Raw genomic sequence first — 18,179 nt, 5'->3', positions numbered from 1 at the left:
CTGCTCTGGAAAATTTTTTTAAGGCCTCACTAAGTAAAAATCTTGTTATGCAAATAAATTTTCTGCTTTGTAAAAGGAAGTTTTGTCTTACAAATTTGAACTTTTTGCTTTGATATTTCTATTTTGAACCAAAAAAATAATGTTTTGTCCTATAAAAGAAAATTTTTATCCTTGTACTAAATATTTTGCTCTCAAAAAATAATTATTTCTTCCACAAATGTATTGTTCATTTGTCACCGGTGGGCCACTGTATGCAACAGTAACTGGATGCGACAGGTTTTTGGGGACAGAGAGTACCATAATGACACAATTTAAAGTAAACTTAGAGTGTAGAATTGCACTTGTGAACTCATTGGAGTTTGTGTGTATGTGGAGGGGGTCACTGTTTTGCATTCATGGTAGAGGGGATGGGTCAGAATATTTTGTGCAAAGATTGGAGGGGTCTATATTTTTCATTCATGTCTTTCGAAAAATACCCCCCCCCCCTGTAATTTCTGTCCAGTCCCTAATGAGAAAAAATGTAGTACAATGCATTAACTATAGCGGAAATCCTTCCATTTCTCCGATGTTTGTTTAGGAGTATTCACAGTTAGGGTCACAAAACTGACTCCATTAAAAGTAAAATCGTTTTTGTTGAATGAAAGCTAAAATGGTTCAGCCCCATCGCAAACTAAGAGAATTACGTTTTATCCTACAATGACCTATGACATACCTTATTATATCGTCTGTCATGAACTATGACACATATTTAAATTTAATATGGCGTCATCTATTGTATGTACGTTGTGTTATCCGTGTACTAGACTGTCGACAGTCGCTCGCGGCTTTTTTTCCTACGTTTTATCTAAACTCCGGTCCGGCGCAACACTCGTATAATCGCAAACTGATTTCGAGGGCCGAATTGCGAAGGCAGCTCGGGCCTTCGGCCCTCGATATCAGTTTGCGATTAGACTAGTGTTGCGCCGGATCGGAGTTTAGATAAAACGTAGGGGGAAAAAAGGCGCGAGCGACTGTCGACAGTCTATCCGTGTACTATAAGCTTACAAATTGAACATTGTGGCAATAGAATATTTACATTACGTTTGAGCTGTTGAAAGCCTTTTGTACATATTCAGTCGCAATGGCTCTTTGAACCCTTGTCTTTCAGTGAAAGCAACTAGTTGGATTAGTCAGTTGTGACGTGTATGAGTGGAGCACGCATGTGCAATGACACGGACATCACATGTAGAACTGAGCGTATGTTGTCATAAGTAACCTTTAAATATGAATGTTTTCACTGCTAAGGAAAAGACACATTTACTGATGAAGTCTCGAACTCGCAAAGGATAATGTTATACTACAGCCAGTGTAAGTGTACGTTAAATTTTGCCTGTCACATTTTTCTGACACAGAGAGAGAGAGCGAGAGAGTAAATGTATAGTTTCTAGCCCAATCGTGCGCCTACAACATGACCTAATTTTTGTACAACAGTAAACAATAACAAATGTGTATTGTCTTGACCATTTAGACCACTTTAATTTTATATTTCATAGATTAGTTTATGCATAGAGGTATATATGAATGGGTCTCTGTACTTCCATGTCAGATCGCAAATGGGTCATGTAACCCAGCGTTTCCAATGTATATACCAATGTGTTCCTGGTTTTGTCCATACGGTAGGTGACACAACCTTGCTCAAACAAAATTAAAAGTGTTCTTGTTATATATATCATTGTATATAATAGTACAGAAAATGAAGACATTTGCTGCGAAATCTTGAGATACTATCTTTACTGTGGATCTGATGACATGACTGGCAGAACCCTTTCGTCAAGAGATCCTCAAGACGGTGGATGGGGATGGGTCGTTGTCTTGTCATCATTCATTTGCGGTGGTTTGACGGCAGGTACTAACCTTGCATTTGGAGTCTTATATGTTGCCTTTTTGGATGCATTCGGTGAATCCAAGGCAACAACAGGTAACACAAGAAACGTTGCATATCAAATACATTGATTGAATAAGTGATATTACTTAATTTTTTTAATGTCATTTCCATAAATCAATACGGAATATCTTTGGAATGTAAGCTGTATTTTCGTATAATTGTGCACACAAATTGATAAACTGTCGACAGTCGCTTGCGCCATTTTCCCTACTACGTTTTATCTAAACTTAAGTCGTTGCCGCTCTCCGATCCGGCGCAATACTACTATAATCGGGCCTTCGGCCCTCGATATCAGTATGCGATTATAGTAGACGACTTAAGTTTAGATAAAACGTAGGAAAAAAAGGCGCGAGCGATTGTCGACAGTCTAATTGATAATAACAAAGCTCACATTGTATATAAAGCTGTCTGATGTAACTCATAATCTAATGAGTCATTTGAATAATTAATGTTTTTTTGGCAATAAAACAACATCTCACGAATGCAACCTTCAAATTTACACATGCATTTACTGTAACAAGGTACACTTGTCCTATTTAGTGTGTTGATGTATTTTCCAATTTTAGTTCTTAATTCAAATATTTTTTATGTAATTAGCCTTTAATATCCTAAGAATGAAAGCTTCAAATTTCAAATAATCTGGTACATATGCTGATGATACCAAAAATGCATGTGCTCTATATATGTTGTTTTTAAAAATATATATATATATATATATATATATATATATATATATATATAAAGGGTCATTTGCATAATCGACTAGTTTCGGTGATTAGGCAATATCTGAAGAATTGAAGGAACAATATGTTGCTCATATTTGCAAAATACGTATTATTGTTATAGCATTCTCTCAACGTCAGTATTATTTTAAAAACTGCTTAAAATAAAATGGTATATTATGTAGGTTTGTCTATACTAGGAACCATTTACTTTTTAATGAATGCTGTGCATGATTAATTATGCTAATGTACATATCATTTCACACAATTTATTCGTTTTCAGTATATTAAGGACTGAATGACAATATTCCTCAAAGGTCCATTTTATGAGCGTAATCTAAGTAATTAGCATTAAAAATTATTAGGAATATCATTATCTCAAAATCTTCTACCTCAAATACACTTATACCTCGTAAACATATACTTTCTATATTAATTAGTTTGTACAATGATTAACGTAATTATCAACACTATTCATGTACATAAGCACATTCCCCATGAGCGGAACTCTACATTTACTATGGTATAACTTCAGTGTTACTGACCTTGGTGCTGCGTTGGTATACCTAGTTTTTTTTAGTGGTAAGCTTACTGACTGAAGTGTGTACCACTAATGTAACACTACACTACACTACACTACACTACACTACAATACATACCAGCAACAGAGTCATGCAGTGGTAGTTAGTGGTGTTCTAAACTAATGTATTTTTAGTGAAGAAGCCAACGTAGCACTGAGCTGAGGTAGTTTCACCACTTTGTTACGTCACAGGGGAAATTTGCGTGTGAATATGCTTACTGATCATGACTGAAGTATTGTGTGATACAGTTTGAAGCGAAATACCTGTGTAACATAACAAGGTCTTATTATTTAATGATTTCATCAATTTGACCTTTTATCTTGACAAACTAACCTTCTGGAACACTTTCAGTTCATATATGATTCCTCTATTGCAGCCTGGATTGGTTCGATATTTGCTATTGTTATTGTCTTTACGAGTTCTTTGGGGTTGGCCTTGTCAAGGAAAATTGGACATCGAAAAACAGTGATGTTGGCTGGTGTAGTTGCATTTACGGGATTTCTCACAAGTTCCTTTGTGACACATATTGCAATCTTGTATTTCACATTTGGTGTCTTAACAGGTAAACTTTACCTAATATGGTCTCATACTTTATGGAAAAGTCCAGTCAGACTTTAATCTCTTCCTTAGTACACTCGTATAGATTACTTATATCAAGTTCACTTGTCCACAATTTCATGGTCTGCTACATTTTGAAATCTAGAGGGCATGGGTATCATAGCCCATTTTAAGTTACCATTTACCAACTCTGTTTGATACAACCATGCAGAAACCAATAAGAAAACTATATAATTCTGCTCAAAGATAGCAAGATTGCAATTCATGCTACATTTTGTCTGTTACAAGGTAAACAATTTAAACATATTGTAACTAGATGCGGCCACGCAGGTGCCGATGTTTTGACATCTGCATTTGATGTCTACATGGCGGCACTTAGTTCATTTCATTTAGACAAAATGTTTCTTGTGGGTTTCTGTGTGGTTGTATCAAACAGAACCGGTGGACGGTAATATGAAAAGGGTTGTATATAAATTTTCGCCCTTTGGCTGATGGATTGATTTTGACTACAAATATTTTTATTGTTATTATTATTATTATTATTGACTTTATTTAATCTCGATAAATTGTTGAGCCATAGGCTCTTCTTACACAATGTTGAGAAAATAATTACTCAACAGTTAATCGATACCAATCTGTCTGTAGGTATTGGTTTAGGTCTGTCGTATATGCCATCAATAGAAATGGTCAGTATATACTTTAAACGAAGATTTCCCATCGCCATTGGAATAGCATTGTCTGGAACTGGTGCAGGACAATTTGTTTTTGCGCTTCTGTGTCAATATTTGATAGATACATACGGTTGGAGAGGAACACTTCTGATTTTGTCAGCATTGTCTTTCAATCTGTCTGTGGCTGGTGCCCTATTGCGGCCATTGGGTGAAGGAAAGCAAGAGGTGACGTTTAACACTGAAGCTAAATCTGAAGTAGAGAATGTGGAAATACAAAAAAGTGTGAATAGAGCGGATATAGCATCTGAGAGTGGTGACAACACCGATATACAAATAATCGAAGAGTCCAAATCAGAAGACAAGGAGAAATCAAGTTGTATCCATGGCAACAATCACTGTAATATCCTGCTATCATCTCTATGGGATTTATCATTATTTCATGACCCCTTATGTTGGTGTTTAATGGTCATATCCATGTGTCAGGGTATATCTCAAGGAACAGTCTTAGTACACATGGTAAGATATTCTAGCATTTCAGTTAGATATGCAACAGTTTCTAATTTGTTCATAATTAATAGATTTAGTTGTATGTCACCTGGAATAAATATCTTCAGTAAATATCACTTCCGGAATTCTGGATTGTGCATATGACAGGAGCTAGTATATTAACGGCTTTCAGATATGTATACTATGGGACATCTGATCAGAAACTTATATTTGGGATAACCATAACAGCACTTTTATTAGTCAGTTTACTTTATTAGTGTCTGTATATTTAGTAAGATTTAAACGTACATGCAAAATAGTCACTGAAGAATATATATACGCTAATTTTTATGTCAAGCTTTTGCATTCATAAAAACATGTTGTTTATATGCATTAATGTAAAACACGGAGCATGTCAATAACGAAATGTGGTCACTTTAGAAAGGCGACTTTTAAATCATTTTAACGTAAACCTGTCCTAAAATGACTATATTTGGCTACAAGGACATTCATCTTTTTTTCTAGGTCAGCCGTGCTCTAGATTATGGTATTTCGAGTACATATAGTGCTATGGTACCAGCTGTCATGGGTTTAGCTCAGGTCATAGCTATACCCATCATGGGGGCTATAGGCAATATACGCGAGTTGAGAGCCCACATTCCATACGGAACTTCAATGGCTGTTTGTGGAACAATAACTATTATAAGTACATACACAAGGACCTTTACAGGTATTTGAAATGTTAGGTTTTTGCAGATACTTTTAATTGAAGGTAATCACTGTAATACATCTATATTGGCGGCTGTTATATTTACTTAGCTACCATGGAAATTAAATTAAGCCAAAAATAAAATACACTACATGTGCTGGACATGTCAGAGGTATTTCCGTATCCATACATAAATACGGATCAGTTTCATTCACTTAACAGCTATCATTTTATTGCAGGTCAAACCATCTTCATCGTGGTCTTTGGGTTGTCATTTGGAGGTATCGCCGTTTTCATAGCTATAGTTGTGTCTTCTTTTTTGGGAGCAGAAAAGATAGGATATGGGACAACATTATGTATTCAAGTGCAAGGAATAACTGTTCTGCTTGCAGCGCCACTGTCTGGTAACATTTTATAATTAATTTCTATTACGACCGGATGTTCATTACATATTTATAATGTTAGCAGTCAAATAGTTAGCTAGATCTCTGAGGTTAAAGGACATTTGTCACGTAAAGAAATCTCAAACAAAGAGATGATATATTGTCATAGTCTGAAAACAACCATAAACCTTTACACTGGTTAAACAGCCCAAATGTGTTGTACACCTGTTTAAGTAATCTCAAATCAATTCTTCAGATGCTTGAAGTTTGCTTAGGAATGAATAACAATTACCTATCTAATTTAATTAAAATGGTATCATCATAACAATAGTGTTATATATATATATAGTTTTGGTAGTTCTGGAACTCTTATTTGGTTGTAACTCGGAGTTTCACGCATCGTGCGATCATCAGACAACGATGCGTGAAACTCCGAGTTACAACCAAGAAAGAGTTCCAGAACTATTACGCTCTGCTACTGCGGTATAGAGCACTGTCTTAGCAGATTGATACTCACCGAGTTATATATATATATATATATATATATATATATATATATATATATATATATATATATATATATATATATATATATATATATATATATATATATATATATATATAGGAAGTCAGTGGTAAGATTTGTCCGTAGTACAGTGCTCGATACGTCTGCACGCAGAGCGGAGTATATGTTGAGGGTAGAAGAATATCAAGTCGGGTTTTTCGTCTCTACAAGCCTGTTTCGTGAGTAAATCACTCGTCAGGAGATGTTGATGTATATTATATATATATAACAGTGTTCAATGCAATAATTGTAGCAAATCGTTATAGATCAAGGAACACAGCCATTTAGACTAAATCGAAGGAAATAAGAATTAACCAGGTGCAACATTGGGTTTCACGCTCTTGCGACTTTCGGCGATCAAGTGTGTCAAGCATGTTTATTAATGTTTGGTTGCCCAAATATTGCAAAAGTGTAAACTTGTGAATTCTTATTTCCTAGAATTAAATCTATATATGAATGTGTTCCTGTTTAGCCATATGCATTTATACATGTCCTGTGTTGTATATTGATAACAAATAAGACACACGTTGGTCAAGAAGAGTTAGTCTTTTTAATATTTTTTTCACATAGGATGGATTCGTGATGAAACTAATGTTTATGATGGTGCCTTCTGGATGGCAGGCGTTTCTCTGATCCTCGCTGCTTCCGTAGCCTTCATGCTTCCAGCTGTGGAAAAGATGGGTAAACGGAGATACCACCAAGGAACACTCGTTTACAAGGAAGTACAGACCATAAGTACTTAGATGGCATAAACAGTACGGTGTTATGAGATGTTTATAGTGAACCAATTCGTCACAAGTATTCGTATTCACGGTCTGTGCGATTCGTGACTTGAAGATGTTTGCAAGTTGTACCAGAATTTACATCGTCAGATACTCCTTTCGAACAGTACGTCAACAGGGAAACAGTAGTATGTGAAAATTGTTTACACCTTCATGTACTAGTCAAAAATCATCAAGCTCCCAGCTTGTACCTGATAATATAGGAACAGAAAATTAAATGGGGTCTAGATTATATATTATAATAGCTGGTGAGCAGTGGGATAAATAGAGATTTTTAAGTCGAATCAGAGTTCCAATCGGCCATACTTAATCATGTGTTGAAACAAATGAAGAACATAATATTTTAATTATGACATCTACAGCAGATCCTGTTTGTGCCAGGTTTTAATGTAAATCTATTATTGCATGTCAAAGCACCGACTGTGCACAATCCAAGACATGTTTTGACGGAACCCACACAATACCAATTGGGATAGTACTGCTCAGTAGGGAAAGGTTAAAATGGTTTATGGGTTTGCGAAACAAAATGTGACACAGAAACGTTTGCATGGGCTTGTACATATTAGACTGCCATGCATATGCCATATACTTATTGTTAAGGAATCAGATTTACATATGCAAACAACCTATTCGTCGTCATTAAGTATTACAAAGTATGGATTTTTCAAGAGAGATGGCGGCCATTTTTAATTGTATTGATTTAACTTTCCAAATAAAAGTCAATATTCGATGGGTTTTAAGCTACAATCAATGAGAGGAACACTCGGGCCAAATGACGTGGCTCTTTTGTGTCACTACTAAGCTCTACAAAGTATGTTATTCCAGGAAATGTCGAGTTTTTCAACAGTTTTGGTGGCCATTTTGAAATGTTGTACTTAAAGAAAATAAGCAGTTGACAATACAGGAATGCACAAACCCTACATGTTTTGGTAGATGATGGCCATTTTGAAGTTATTTTTGAATTCATGCAAACATTCAATAAATTTAATCTCCCCTTATGATCAAGAAATAAATTCCCGCAAAATTTGGTTCTTATATCCGGCGTGTAACAAAAATAATCAAGCAGATTTAAACTGAATGCCTTCTGTAAGGGCAAAGACTTTAAATGTTTGTTCCTACACACAATGACTATTGGAATGCAACATAACACATGCGATTAGGTAAGTTTAAGGAATGTATCTTCAAAATGTATACTTTTAATTCAATAGACTTTGGTACATACTAATTACTGAAAATCATTAATTATGCAAATGAGTCATTAAAACTAAAAGCTACATTATCAAACTTTATATGGTACATGCACTTTGTTACCATCAATATATATAATAATACACTAAATTATAATATACAACAAGTGAAAAAATAACATGATAATCAGTATTTACATATGTGAATATGGCCTTGGAGTATGGTTTATAGTCTGCTAGCGCAGATTGGAGGGTTCTTGAGCTGTATTTTGAAATGACTTCTGCTGATGATGTTGTGGATATCGATTGTGATACTGTTCTACACTTTGGCACCCGAACACTTGACAGTGGACTGGTCAGCTCAATTGTTCGTCTTTTGGACATTAATGTCGTCTGGTTCTCTGTCGTGTAGTGTGAGAATGAACGATCGGGGTGAAGAAATCGTGAAATGTGTCAAGTAATCTTGAGTGTAATATCTCATGAACATAGATGTAAGGAAAAAAAACTAAATTATTTTTGTTCGGCTTCAGACCACCCCTCTAACTTAATTCGCTAACATTGATAATTGAATCAGCAGCACAATCAATTTCAAATCAACATATAGTAGTGTGTAGTACTATGAATACAAGCCAATACATGATGAGAAAACTGCTCTTTTATTGACACCGTTAATTTGGCCATGCATTTATTATAGCGAAAATTATTCCCATTTTTTGAATTTGACACCATTTCTTTAGAAATATTTGTATTTAGGGGTGCAAAACAGATTCCATTAAAAGTAAAGTTGTATTTACTGGATGGGAACTAAAATGGCTCAAACAATCCCAACCCCATCCCCAAACTAGAACAATTAGGTTTTCTATCCTACACTGGACTATTGAACCTTATGATATACCTTATCGTTTTGTGGCATTGGCTTATCATTATTGCATATCATGCCCATGAACTATGATAGCTTTACAGACATACGGTGACATATATTATATATCCGTTGTGTACAAGCTTACTACGTTAACATATTATATGCTACAAATAAACATTTACATAACACTTAAGCTGTTCAAAATCTTGTGTACAATCAAATGTGATTGATGGAATCCCCTTTTGTCATAGCTCATAAAATGAGCACAAGAATTAACCGACTACAACACAGTTAAAAAAAAACCCATAAGTTATGTCGCAATGACCTGGTCTTTCAGTGCTAGCGATAACTGCTGGTTCGTATGAGTGGATCACGCATGTGCAATGACACGGACTTCACATTTTGTGATAAATAATTTTTAATACGAATATTTTCACTGCTGAGGAACAAAAACATTAACTGGTGAAGTCTCGAACTCGCAGATGATATGTACGTTACATTTTTGCATATCACAATTTTCTGACAGAAGGTAAATGCAAGGTTCCTTTCTCTACAATCCTCGCTAAATAACATGATCTAATTTTTGTACAACAGTAAACAATAACACAGTCAAATGTGTATCATCGTGACCATTTAGACCGCTTTAGCTTTATGTCTATATTTGTTGATTAGTTTATGCATAGATGTATATAAGGACGAGTCTCTATACTTCCATGATCGTCAATGATTCATGTAACCCTGAGTTTGCTAGATACCAACGTGTTCCATAGAGTCCATATGGTTGGTGGTGGCACTACTGTCACGTCAAGTTCCCCAGTCTCATTATAGTTAACATGCATGTCAGCAAAGGGACACGTATTGTGGCTCATATTGCTGTTTTCCTAAGGAAAACATCACACGAATCGTGATACTGCAAAATGTGTCTATTTATGCTCTTTACAATAAGATACATTGTTCTTTCCGCAGAGGTAGGGAAATGTATTCAACTTAAAGCATTGTCATATTTAGACTGTAGACAATGAACACAAAAATCTAAGAAATACTACAGTAACACCCACTTATGCATATCTGGACTCTAAATGAATGTATATATGTATAGATGTATGTATGTATGTATGTATGTATGTATGTATGTATGTATGTGTGTGTGTGTATGTATGTATGTATGTATGTATGTGCGTGCGTGCGTACGTACGTATGTACGTACGTACGTACGTACGTATGTATGTATGTATGTATGTATGTATGTATGTATGTATGTATGTATGCATGCATGTGTCACAGATGACATTCAGATTTTCAGTAAACTCAGTATTTTAACAACATCGCATGTCCTAGTTTGAATGAAAGGTAAACAGACTGTCTCAAGAATATCGAATTCAAACCACACAAGATTCCAAGCGTACTTGAGTACATGAGACGATAGTCTGTATTTCATAAATAGCTAGGATTCATAGTGATCATTCATCAATGTTTTGAGAATACTTGTTTGAACATGTTTACGCCCCTGCAAACTGTAATATGGTTTGCATTAATTATTTGGCCATTGGCCAAGCGTTATGTAAATTTAGACTTTAAGGACGTCACAATAAAGAACACTTGGGACTGGCAGGCACTTTACTTCGCAGGGGCCCTTGGCTTCGGGGGAAGTCAATGAACGAGGCACTTGCTGGGTGCTTGCCTTGGTTTCGAATGTAGACTTTTAAACACAAACTGTGTAGTCTGAGCTAATTCCCTAAAGTTCAAGTGAGATCCTGGTACGTACATACAGAAGTTGAGTGATATGAGATATGAGAGTGATTCGAGTGCAGTTTTGGTCCGTCAGCTGTGTGCGAAGACAAGAAAGTAACACATGCATGCATGCATGTATGTATGCATGCATGCATGCATGTGTGTGTGTATGCATGTATAAATGTATGTATGTATGTATGTATGTATGTATGTATGTATGTATGTATGTATGTCTGTCTGTCTGTCTGTCTGTCTGTATGTGTGTACTGTGTGTGTGTGTGTGTGTGTGTGTGCTTGTCGACTACATACATAAAGCATACTGCTTTTTTGTCATGGTTGGTTCTGAAACTATTTTATCCTCAACAGAATAAGGCAGGGCTAAGACTTACTTGATATTGAAACTCACATCTGTAAAATAACACATGATTACAGGGCTGTTATAAAGGTACAATACGTTTATTGGCATGTACTCCCATGGTATCGCTCTTCTAAACGTGGACATTAATATTTTACTTCAGACATAAACAGTAATTCAGGGTTTCTAGGTTTTTTTAGGTGGCCTTTTTTGACATGCAAATGATCAGACAGATCTTATCATTTCAGGAATAATTACTCAAGTGGACCAGTAGGATAGGAGTTGACAACCATCAGTAGAACAAATTGGCACGATACCTAAGACTTACTCAGCTGTAATAACTGACATAAGACAGGCGTTTTCAAAGGTAATTGCCATAATACTTTTCATATCCAAAAGACAATCATTTGTATTTCAGTTTGCCACCTAATATACTGCATTGTGAAGTAACGAGAAGTGTTTGAGAAATATATAGTAAATGTCGCAAGATATGGCTGTTAACTGTACTATTTCGAGTTCTTTACAGAATCTGGACATTATTAAACTTAATGTTGGTTCATTTTATGAAGAACAGTGGAGAATTCCATAAATACATGCCAATTGTACATATTGAAAGAATTGTTTTGTTATATCATTGTATCGTAATAGTGAAGAAAATGAAGACATTGGCTGCGAAATCCTGAGATACTATCTTTATTGTGGATCTGATGACATGACTGGCAGAACCCTTTCGTCAAGAGATCCTCCAGACGGTGGATGGGGATGGGTCTTTGTCTTGTCATCATTCATTTGCGTTGGTTTGACGGCAGGTACTAACCTTGCATTTGGAGTCCTATATGTTGCCTTTTTGGATGCATTCGGTGAATCAAAGGCAACAACAGGTAATAAAGATATAAATATGAACTATGATCATACAAGAAACGTTGCATATGAAATGGGTTTATTATATGTGATATAACTTGCTTCACTTTGTTGTAGCTTGTGATTTCTATTACGTTATTTGCATAAATAATTATATCTGCAATATCTTTGGAATGTAAGCTTTAGATTCCATATAATTGGGGACATAAATTGATGATAACAAAGCACACGTGGTGTATGGAGCTTGTTGATGCAACTCCTTAACCTGATAATTCTTTTGAATAATTAATGCTTTTTTGCCATTCAAGCAACAACTAACGAATGCAACCTTCAAATTTAACACATACATTTATGGTAACAAGTGCAATAGTCGCAAGATGCATTGCGCGAGACGCCGTCGCATATGTTGTTACATTTAGTCTTGTTTTATCTTTATTACGTTTGAAATAACATTTTCATCAGGAAATAATGGAAAGACACGTTAACTTCTTTGATTACGAATGATTTTATAGAAAAAAAGACTAAACGCCATCAATGGCAGAGGGTATTTTGTTGGTGAACCCAGGGTACTGTCATGTGACAACCATCTCCCCGAGTAGCGCGTGCAGACCTCTCAGCGAGTACACAATACATGGCATTGTGTATGGAGAGACGCGCGATGCATCTTGGAACCGGCAACAGGTCTATTCTCATATATAATGTAATCACGTATTTCCAATTTTGATTATTTAGTCATATTTTATTTTTGTAATTTGGCCTAATCCTAAGAATGCACAAGTTTCAAATTTCAATTAATCTGGTACATATATTGATGATACCAAAAAACGCATGTGTTCTATATATGTTGATGTAGTTTTCACTTTATTATTATGTCATTTGCATAATCGGTGGTTAGATAATATGTGAAGAAGAGAAGGAACAATATGTTGCTCATATTTTGGCTAAATCTGTTCATATTAATTTGTGAAATGTATGATTATTATGACATTATTTTAAAAACCCCACACTACTCCTTCAAATAAAATGGAATGTAAATGCTTTATGTAGGTGTATCTAGGAACCATTTAATTTGTAGGAAATGTCTTGCATAATTAATTACGCCAATGTGCATAGCATTACACATTATTTGGTTTCAATATATCGTAAACATACGCTTTTCTATATTAATTAGGCTGGTTTGCATAATGGTTAACATAATTTTTTCATTATTCATGTATTCAAAGAACACTTGCATAATAACAGACCAATTCACAGGTGACTGTTACATGAATACTGAGTGAAGCATTGTGTGATGCAGTTTGAATTGAAATACTTTTCTAGCATATTATGATTCGAACTTCCCTCATGACAAACCTTCTGGAGCATTTTCAGTTGATATATGATTCCTCTATTGCAGCCTGGATTGGTTCAATACTTGTAACTGTTATTGTCTTTACCGGTTCTTTGGGGTTGGCCTTGTCAAGGAAAATTGGACATCGAAAAACAGTGATGTTGGCTGGTGTAGTTGTATTTACGGGATTTCTCACAAGTTCCTTCGCGACACATATTGCAATATTGTACTTCACATTTGGTGTCTTAATAGGTAAGGTTTACTTCTGTATGGTCTCTCATAGTAAATGGAAAAATGTAGTCAGACTTTTGTTCTGCCTTGATACACTCGTATGGACTACTTCTATCAAACTACTAGCAATGGTTCACTTGTGTAAAGGACATGGGTATTACAGCCCCTTACTGTTTGATACAACCATATATACGAAAATATAATTTTATCATCGAGATAGCAAGTTTACAATTTCTTGCTACACTTTGTATGTTATGAAGTGAATCATTTAAACGTACCACAACTAGACGCAGACACGTAGGCGCCAATGATTTGACATCTGCATTGGATGTCTGTATGGTGGTACTAAGTTCATTTCATTTAAACACAATGTTGCAAGAAACTTGGTTTCAGCTTGGTTCCATCAAACAGAACCGGTGAACGGTAATTTGAAATGGGTTGTATATATACGTCGCGATCTACGGCTGATTTAAACTACAACATTTTAAATCTATGTCGATATTTCTGTAGGTATTGGTTTTGGTCTTTCGTATATGCCATCAATAGAAATGGTCAGTAAATACTTTAAACGAAGATTTCCCATCGCAATGGGAGTAGCATTGTCTGGAACTGGTGCAGGACAATTTGTATTTGCGCTTCTGTGTCAATATTTGATAGATACATACGGTTGGAGAGGAACACTTCTGATTTTGTCAGCATTGTCTTTCAATCTGTCTGTGGCTGGTGCCCTTTTGCGGCCATTGGATGAAGGAAAGCAAGAGGTGACGTTTAACACTGAAGCTAAATCTGAAGTAGAGAATGTGGAAATACAAAAAGGTGTGAATAGAGCGGATATAGCATCTGAGAGTGGTGACAATTCCGGTATACAAATAATCGAAGTGTCCAAATCAGAAGACAAGGAGAAATCAAGTTGTATCCATGGCAACAATCACTGTAATAGCGTGCTATCATCTCTATGGGATTTGTCATTATTTCATGACCCCTTATGTTGGTGTTTAATGGTCATATCCATGTGTCAGGGTATATCTCAAGGAACAGTCTTAGTACACATGGTAAGATATTCTAGCGTTTTAGTTGGATGTGCAACAGTTTCTCGCGTATACATTATTTAGTGATTGTCACCTGGAATAAATATGTTTAATAAATATAATTTTTTCAGGAATTCAAATTCGGGGGTGTGTACTCCTAAAGTTAATAGGACCTACATCGATGGCTTTATGATGTATGTGGTGTGAAGTCTAATTGTAAACTTTGTTTTGGATAACTATTAGTGTGTGTACTTTATTGGTGTCTGTATATTTAACAAGATTTAACGTACACGCACAATAGCTATCGACGACTATATATACATTACTTTTTTATATACAATAGTTGCATCTATATAAAATATTGTCAATATGCATGTCGATAACGAAATATTGTCACTTTAAAAAGGTGACTTTCAAATTATTTTAACATTTCGATCAATGTACAAACCTGACTATAATTCTCTACAGGTCATTCACCTTTTTTTTCTAGGTGAGTCGTGCTGTAGATCATGGTATTTCGAGAACGTATAGTGCTATGGTACCAGCTGTCATGGGTTTAGCTCAGGTCATAGCTATACCGGTCATGGGAGCTATAGGCAATATACGCTGGTTGAGAGCCCACATTCCATTCGGGATTTCATTGGCTGTGTGTGGAATTATAAGTATTATAAGCACATACACCTTGACATTTACAGGTACTTAAAATCTCATGGTTTTGTTTTTTGTTTTAAAAAATAGATTCTTGTATTTGAAGGTAATCGTAATAATACATTAATACATTGTATTAAGTGCTGTTGTCTTTATTTTTCTACCATGGAACTGAAGTGAAACGACAGTAACGTTCACTAAAGGTTCTTCACGTGTCAGAGGTTATTCCAGTGTCCATATGTACACACGGGCCGGTTTCAGTTTTGTAACATCTATCATTTTATTACAGGTCAAACCATCTTCATCGTGATTTTTGGCTTGTCATTTGGAGGTATCGCGGTTCTCCTAACCATTGTTGTGTCGTCTTTTTTGGGAGCAGAAAAGATAGGATATGGAATAACATTATGTTATCAATTGCAAGGAATAACTATTCTGCTTGTAGCGCCACTGTCTGGTAACATTTTAATTTCTTTACGACCTGTTATTCACTACATATTCATTATGTTAGCAGTCAAATAGTAAGCTACATCCCTCAGGTTAAAGGGAATTTGTCTCGTAAAGAAATCTCAAACAAAGAGATAACATATTGTCATAGTCTGAAAACAACCATAATCCTTTACACTAGTTAAACAGCCTAAATGTGCTGTGCGCCTGTTTGCAATAATCTCAAATCAATTCTTCAGATGCTTTAATTTTGCTTAGGAATGAATAACAATTACCTATCTAATGTAAAATGGTATTATAATAACAATAGCGTTATATATATATCTGTGTGTGTGTGTGTGTGTGTGTGTGTGTGTGATATTCTCTCCAAGGTGATCGAGCACTCTACTTGGCGAAAGAAGGATGAATCTCTCTCTCTCTCTCTCTCTCTCTCTCTCTCTCTCTCTCTCTCTCTCTCTCTCTCTCTCTCTCTCTCTCTCTCTCTCTCTCTCTCTCTCTCTCTCTCTCACACACACCCAATTTGTGAAATTGTCCATTTCATGAAATGGGCAGGCATTTTTGCCCAGTTCATGAAATAGTCAATCGTGTTGCCCAGGTTATGAAGTGGGTATGGTAAGATATGCCCCGTACATGAAATGAGCGTCTTTTATAGGAAACACACAAAAAAAGAATAACACTCAAACAACTTTATTATCATGTATTTACAAACTCATCACTTCACTACTCTTATTTTATAATAATTCAGTGTAGCTTGCGATTTTAATAGAGTAATCAACACCCCAGTTCAAAACTCTTCCAAAACAAATTAATTTCGCTCCTTTTAGATCATAATCTATACTCTCATTTGATTTGCATATTAAAGGTTGACTATTTGATGAACTGTGTAAAGTTACATGCACTCTTCATGAATTGGGGAATTTCACAGATTGGGTGTAACATATACATACATAAAATGTGGTAAATGTGGATAACAGTGTTAAATGCCATAATTGTAAATAGTAGCAAAACGTTATAGATCAAGGAACACAACCATTTAGACTAAATCGAAGGAAATAAGAATTAACCAGGTGCAACTTGGAGTTACACGCTTTTGCGATTTTCGGCGATCAAGTGTGTCAAGCATGTTTATTAATGTTTGGTTGCCCAAATATTGCAAAAGTGTCAAACTCTGAGTTGCAACTTGTGAATTCTTATTTCCTAGAATTTAGTCTATATATGAATGTGTTCCTTGTTAGCCATAAGCATTTATATATGTCCTGTGTTGTATATGGATAACAAATAAGACACACGTTGGTCAAGAAGAGTTAGTCTTTTTAATATTATTTTCACATAGGATGGATTCGTGATGAAACTAATGTTTATGATGGTGCCTTCTGGATGGCAGGAGTTGCTCTGATTCTCGCTGCTTTCGTAGCCTTCATGCTTCCAGTTGTGGAAAAGATGGGTAAACGGAGATATCATCAAGGAACACTAGTTTACAAGGAAGTACAGGCCACAAGTATTTAGACGGCATAGAGAATAATTAGTTTTATAATATACCTAGTGATAATGATGTGCTATGATTCGCTAGAATCAGTCATGTGATAGGAAAATAGAATGACTATTTCCCTAGGGGAATAGTTCCATGAACTATTACATGGTCACGTGACCACCGCGCGTTCACAGCAGGTCAAAATGGCTGCTTCTGACGATGTCGTCTAAGTCTGCCACCGCGAGTTCACAGCATGAGGTATATTATAAAACACATATTGCCTGGCCTATATTCGGGCTATAGCACCCGTTCATTACCCCCCTCGTGACTGTGAGTTACCAGAATCACATGCTATTTCCCGAGACCGAAGTGATTCCGATAACTCACAGTCCCTCGGGTGTAATAAACGGGTGCTATAGCCCTCATGGCCATGCAATATGTGTTCACTGTCTTATGAGATGTTTACAATGAACCTACCCATTACAAGTATTCAAGGTCTATGCGATTAGCGACCGGAAGATGTTTGCATTTGTCATTTGTATTGACCGGAAGTCATATTTGTACCAGAATTTGTTTACACCTTCGTGGATACAGTTGAAAATCATCAAGCTCCCAGCTTGTACTTGGTAATATAGGAACAGATTTTTAAA

The 18,179-nt window shown here is 35.7% G+C and overlaps 2 protein-coding genes across 4 annotated transcripts; both read left to right on the top strand.

Annotated features, from left to right (window-relative positions):
• Positions 1–1,223: 1,223 nt before the first annotated feature.
• LOC144432828 (monocarboxylate transporter 13-like) lies at positions 1,224–8,548 on the top strand. 3 transcript variants are annotated; one of them, XM_078121121.1, is made up of 7 exons: positions 1,224–1,347; positions 1,725–1,885; positions 3,604–3,789; positions 4,431–4,972; positions 5,468–5,672; positions 5,891–6,055; positions 7,170–8,548. In XM_078121121.1, exons 2-7 carry the CDS (start codon positions 1,789–1,791, stop codon positions 7,340–7,342), a joined length of 1,368 nt encoding a protein of 455 aa, XP_077977247.1. In that variant the 5' UTR covers positions 1,224–1,347; positions 1,725–1,788; the 3' UTR covers positions 7,343–8,548. The 3 variants fall into 3 exon arrangements, with proteins under 3 accessions (XP_077977247.1, XP_077977246.1, XP_077977248.1); XM_078121120.1 differs by having other exon boundaries at positions 1,725–1,957; XM_078121122.1 differs by lacking the exon at positions 3,604–3,789.
• Positions 8,549–12,228: 3,680 nt separating this feature from the next.
• On the top strand, positions 12,229–17,564 carry LOC144433154 (monocarboxylate transporter 13-like). The gene is made up of 6 exons (XM_078121464.1): positions 12,229–12,397; positions 13,774–13,959; positions 14,449–14,990; positions 15,457–15,661; positions 15,904–16,068; positions 17,392–17,564. Exons 1-6 carry the CDS (start codon positions 12,229–12,231, stop codon positions 17,562–17,564), a joined length of 1,440 nt encoding a protein of 479 aa, XP_077977590.1.
• Positions 17,565–18,179: the final 615 nt, after the last annotated feature.

Source organism: Glandiceps talaboti, chromosome 3, assembly GCF_964340395.1.
Source record: "Glandiceps talaboti chromosome 3, keGlaTala1.1, whole genome shotgun sequence".
Lineage (NCBI taxonomy): Eukaryota > Metazoa > Hemichordata > Enteropneusta > Spengelidae > Glandiceps > Glandiceps talaboti.
Note: the sequence above shows the minus strand (reverse complement) of the source record. Positions and strands in the feature narration are given on the sequence as shown.

Excerpts from the sequence above, each read along its gene's own strand:
- LOC144432828 (XM_078121120.1), top strand. The coding sequence starts at position 1,789 with ATGACTGGCAGAACCCTTTCGTCAAGAGATCCTCAAGACGGTGGATGG. Across the intron at positions 4,973-5,467 it reads GAACAGTCTTAGTACACATG|GTCAGCCGTGCTCTAGATTA; the intron begins GTAAGATATTCT and ends CTTTTTTTCTAG. Across the intron at positions 6,056-7,169 it reads GCTTGCAGCGCCACTGTCTG|GATGGATTCGTGATGAAACT; the intron begins GTAACATTTTAT and ends TTTTTCACATAG.
- LOC144433154 (XM_078121464.1), top strand. The coding sequence starts at position 12,229 with ATGACTGGCAGAACCCTTTCGTCAAGAGATCCTCCAGACGGTGGATGG. Across the intron at positions 13,960-14,448 it reads CACATTTGGTGTCTTAATAG|GTATTGGTTTTGGTCTTTCG; the intron begins GTAAGGTTTACT and ends ATATTTCTGTAG. Across the intron at positions 16,069-17,391 it reads GCTTGTAGCGCCACTGTCTG|GATGGATTCGTGATGAAACT; the intron begins GTAACATTTTAA and ends ATTTTCACATAG.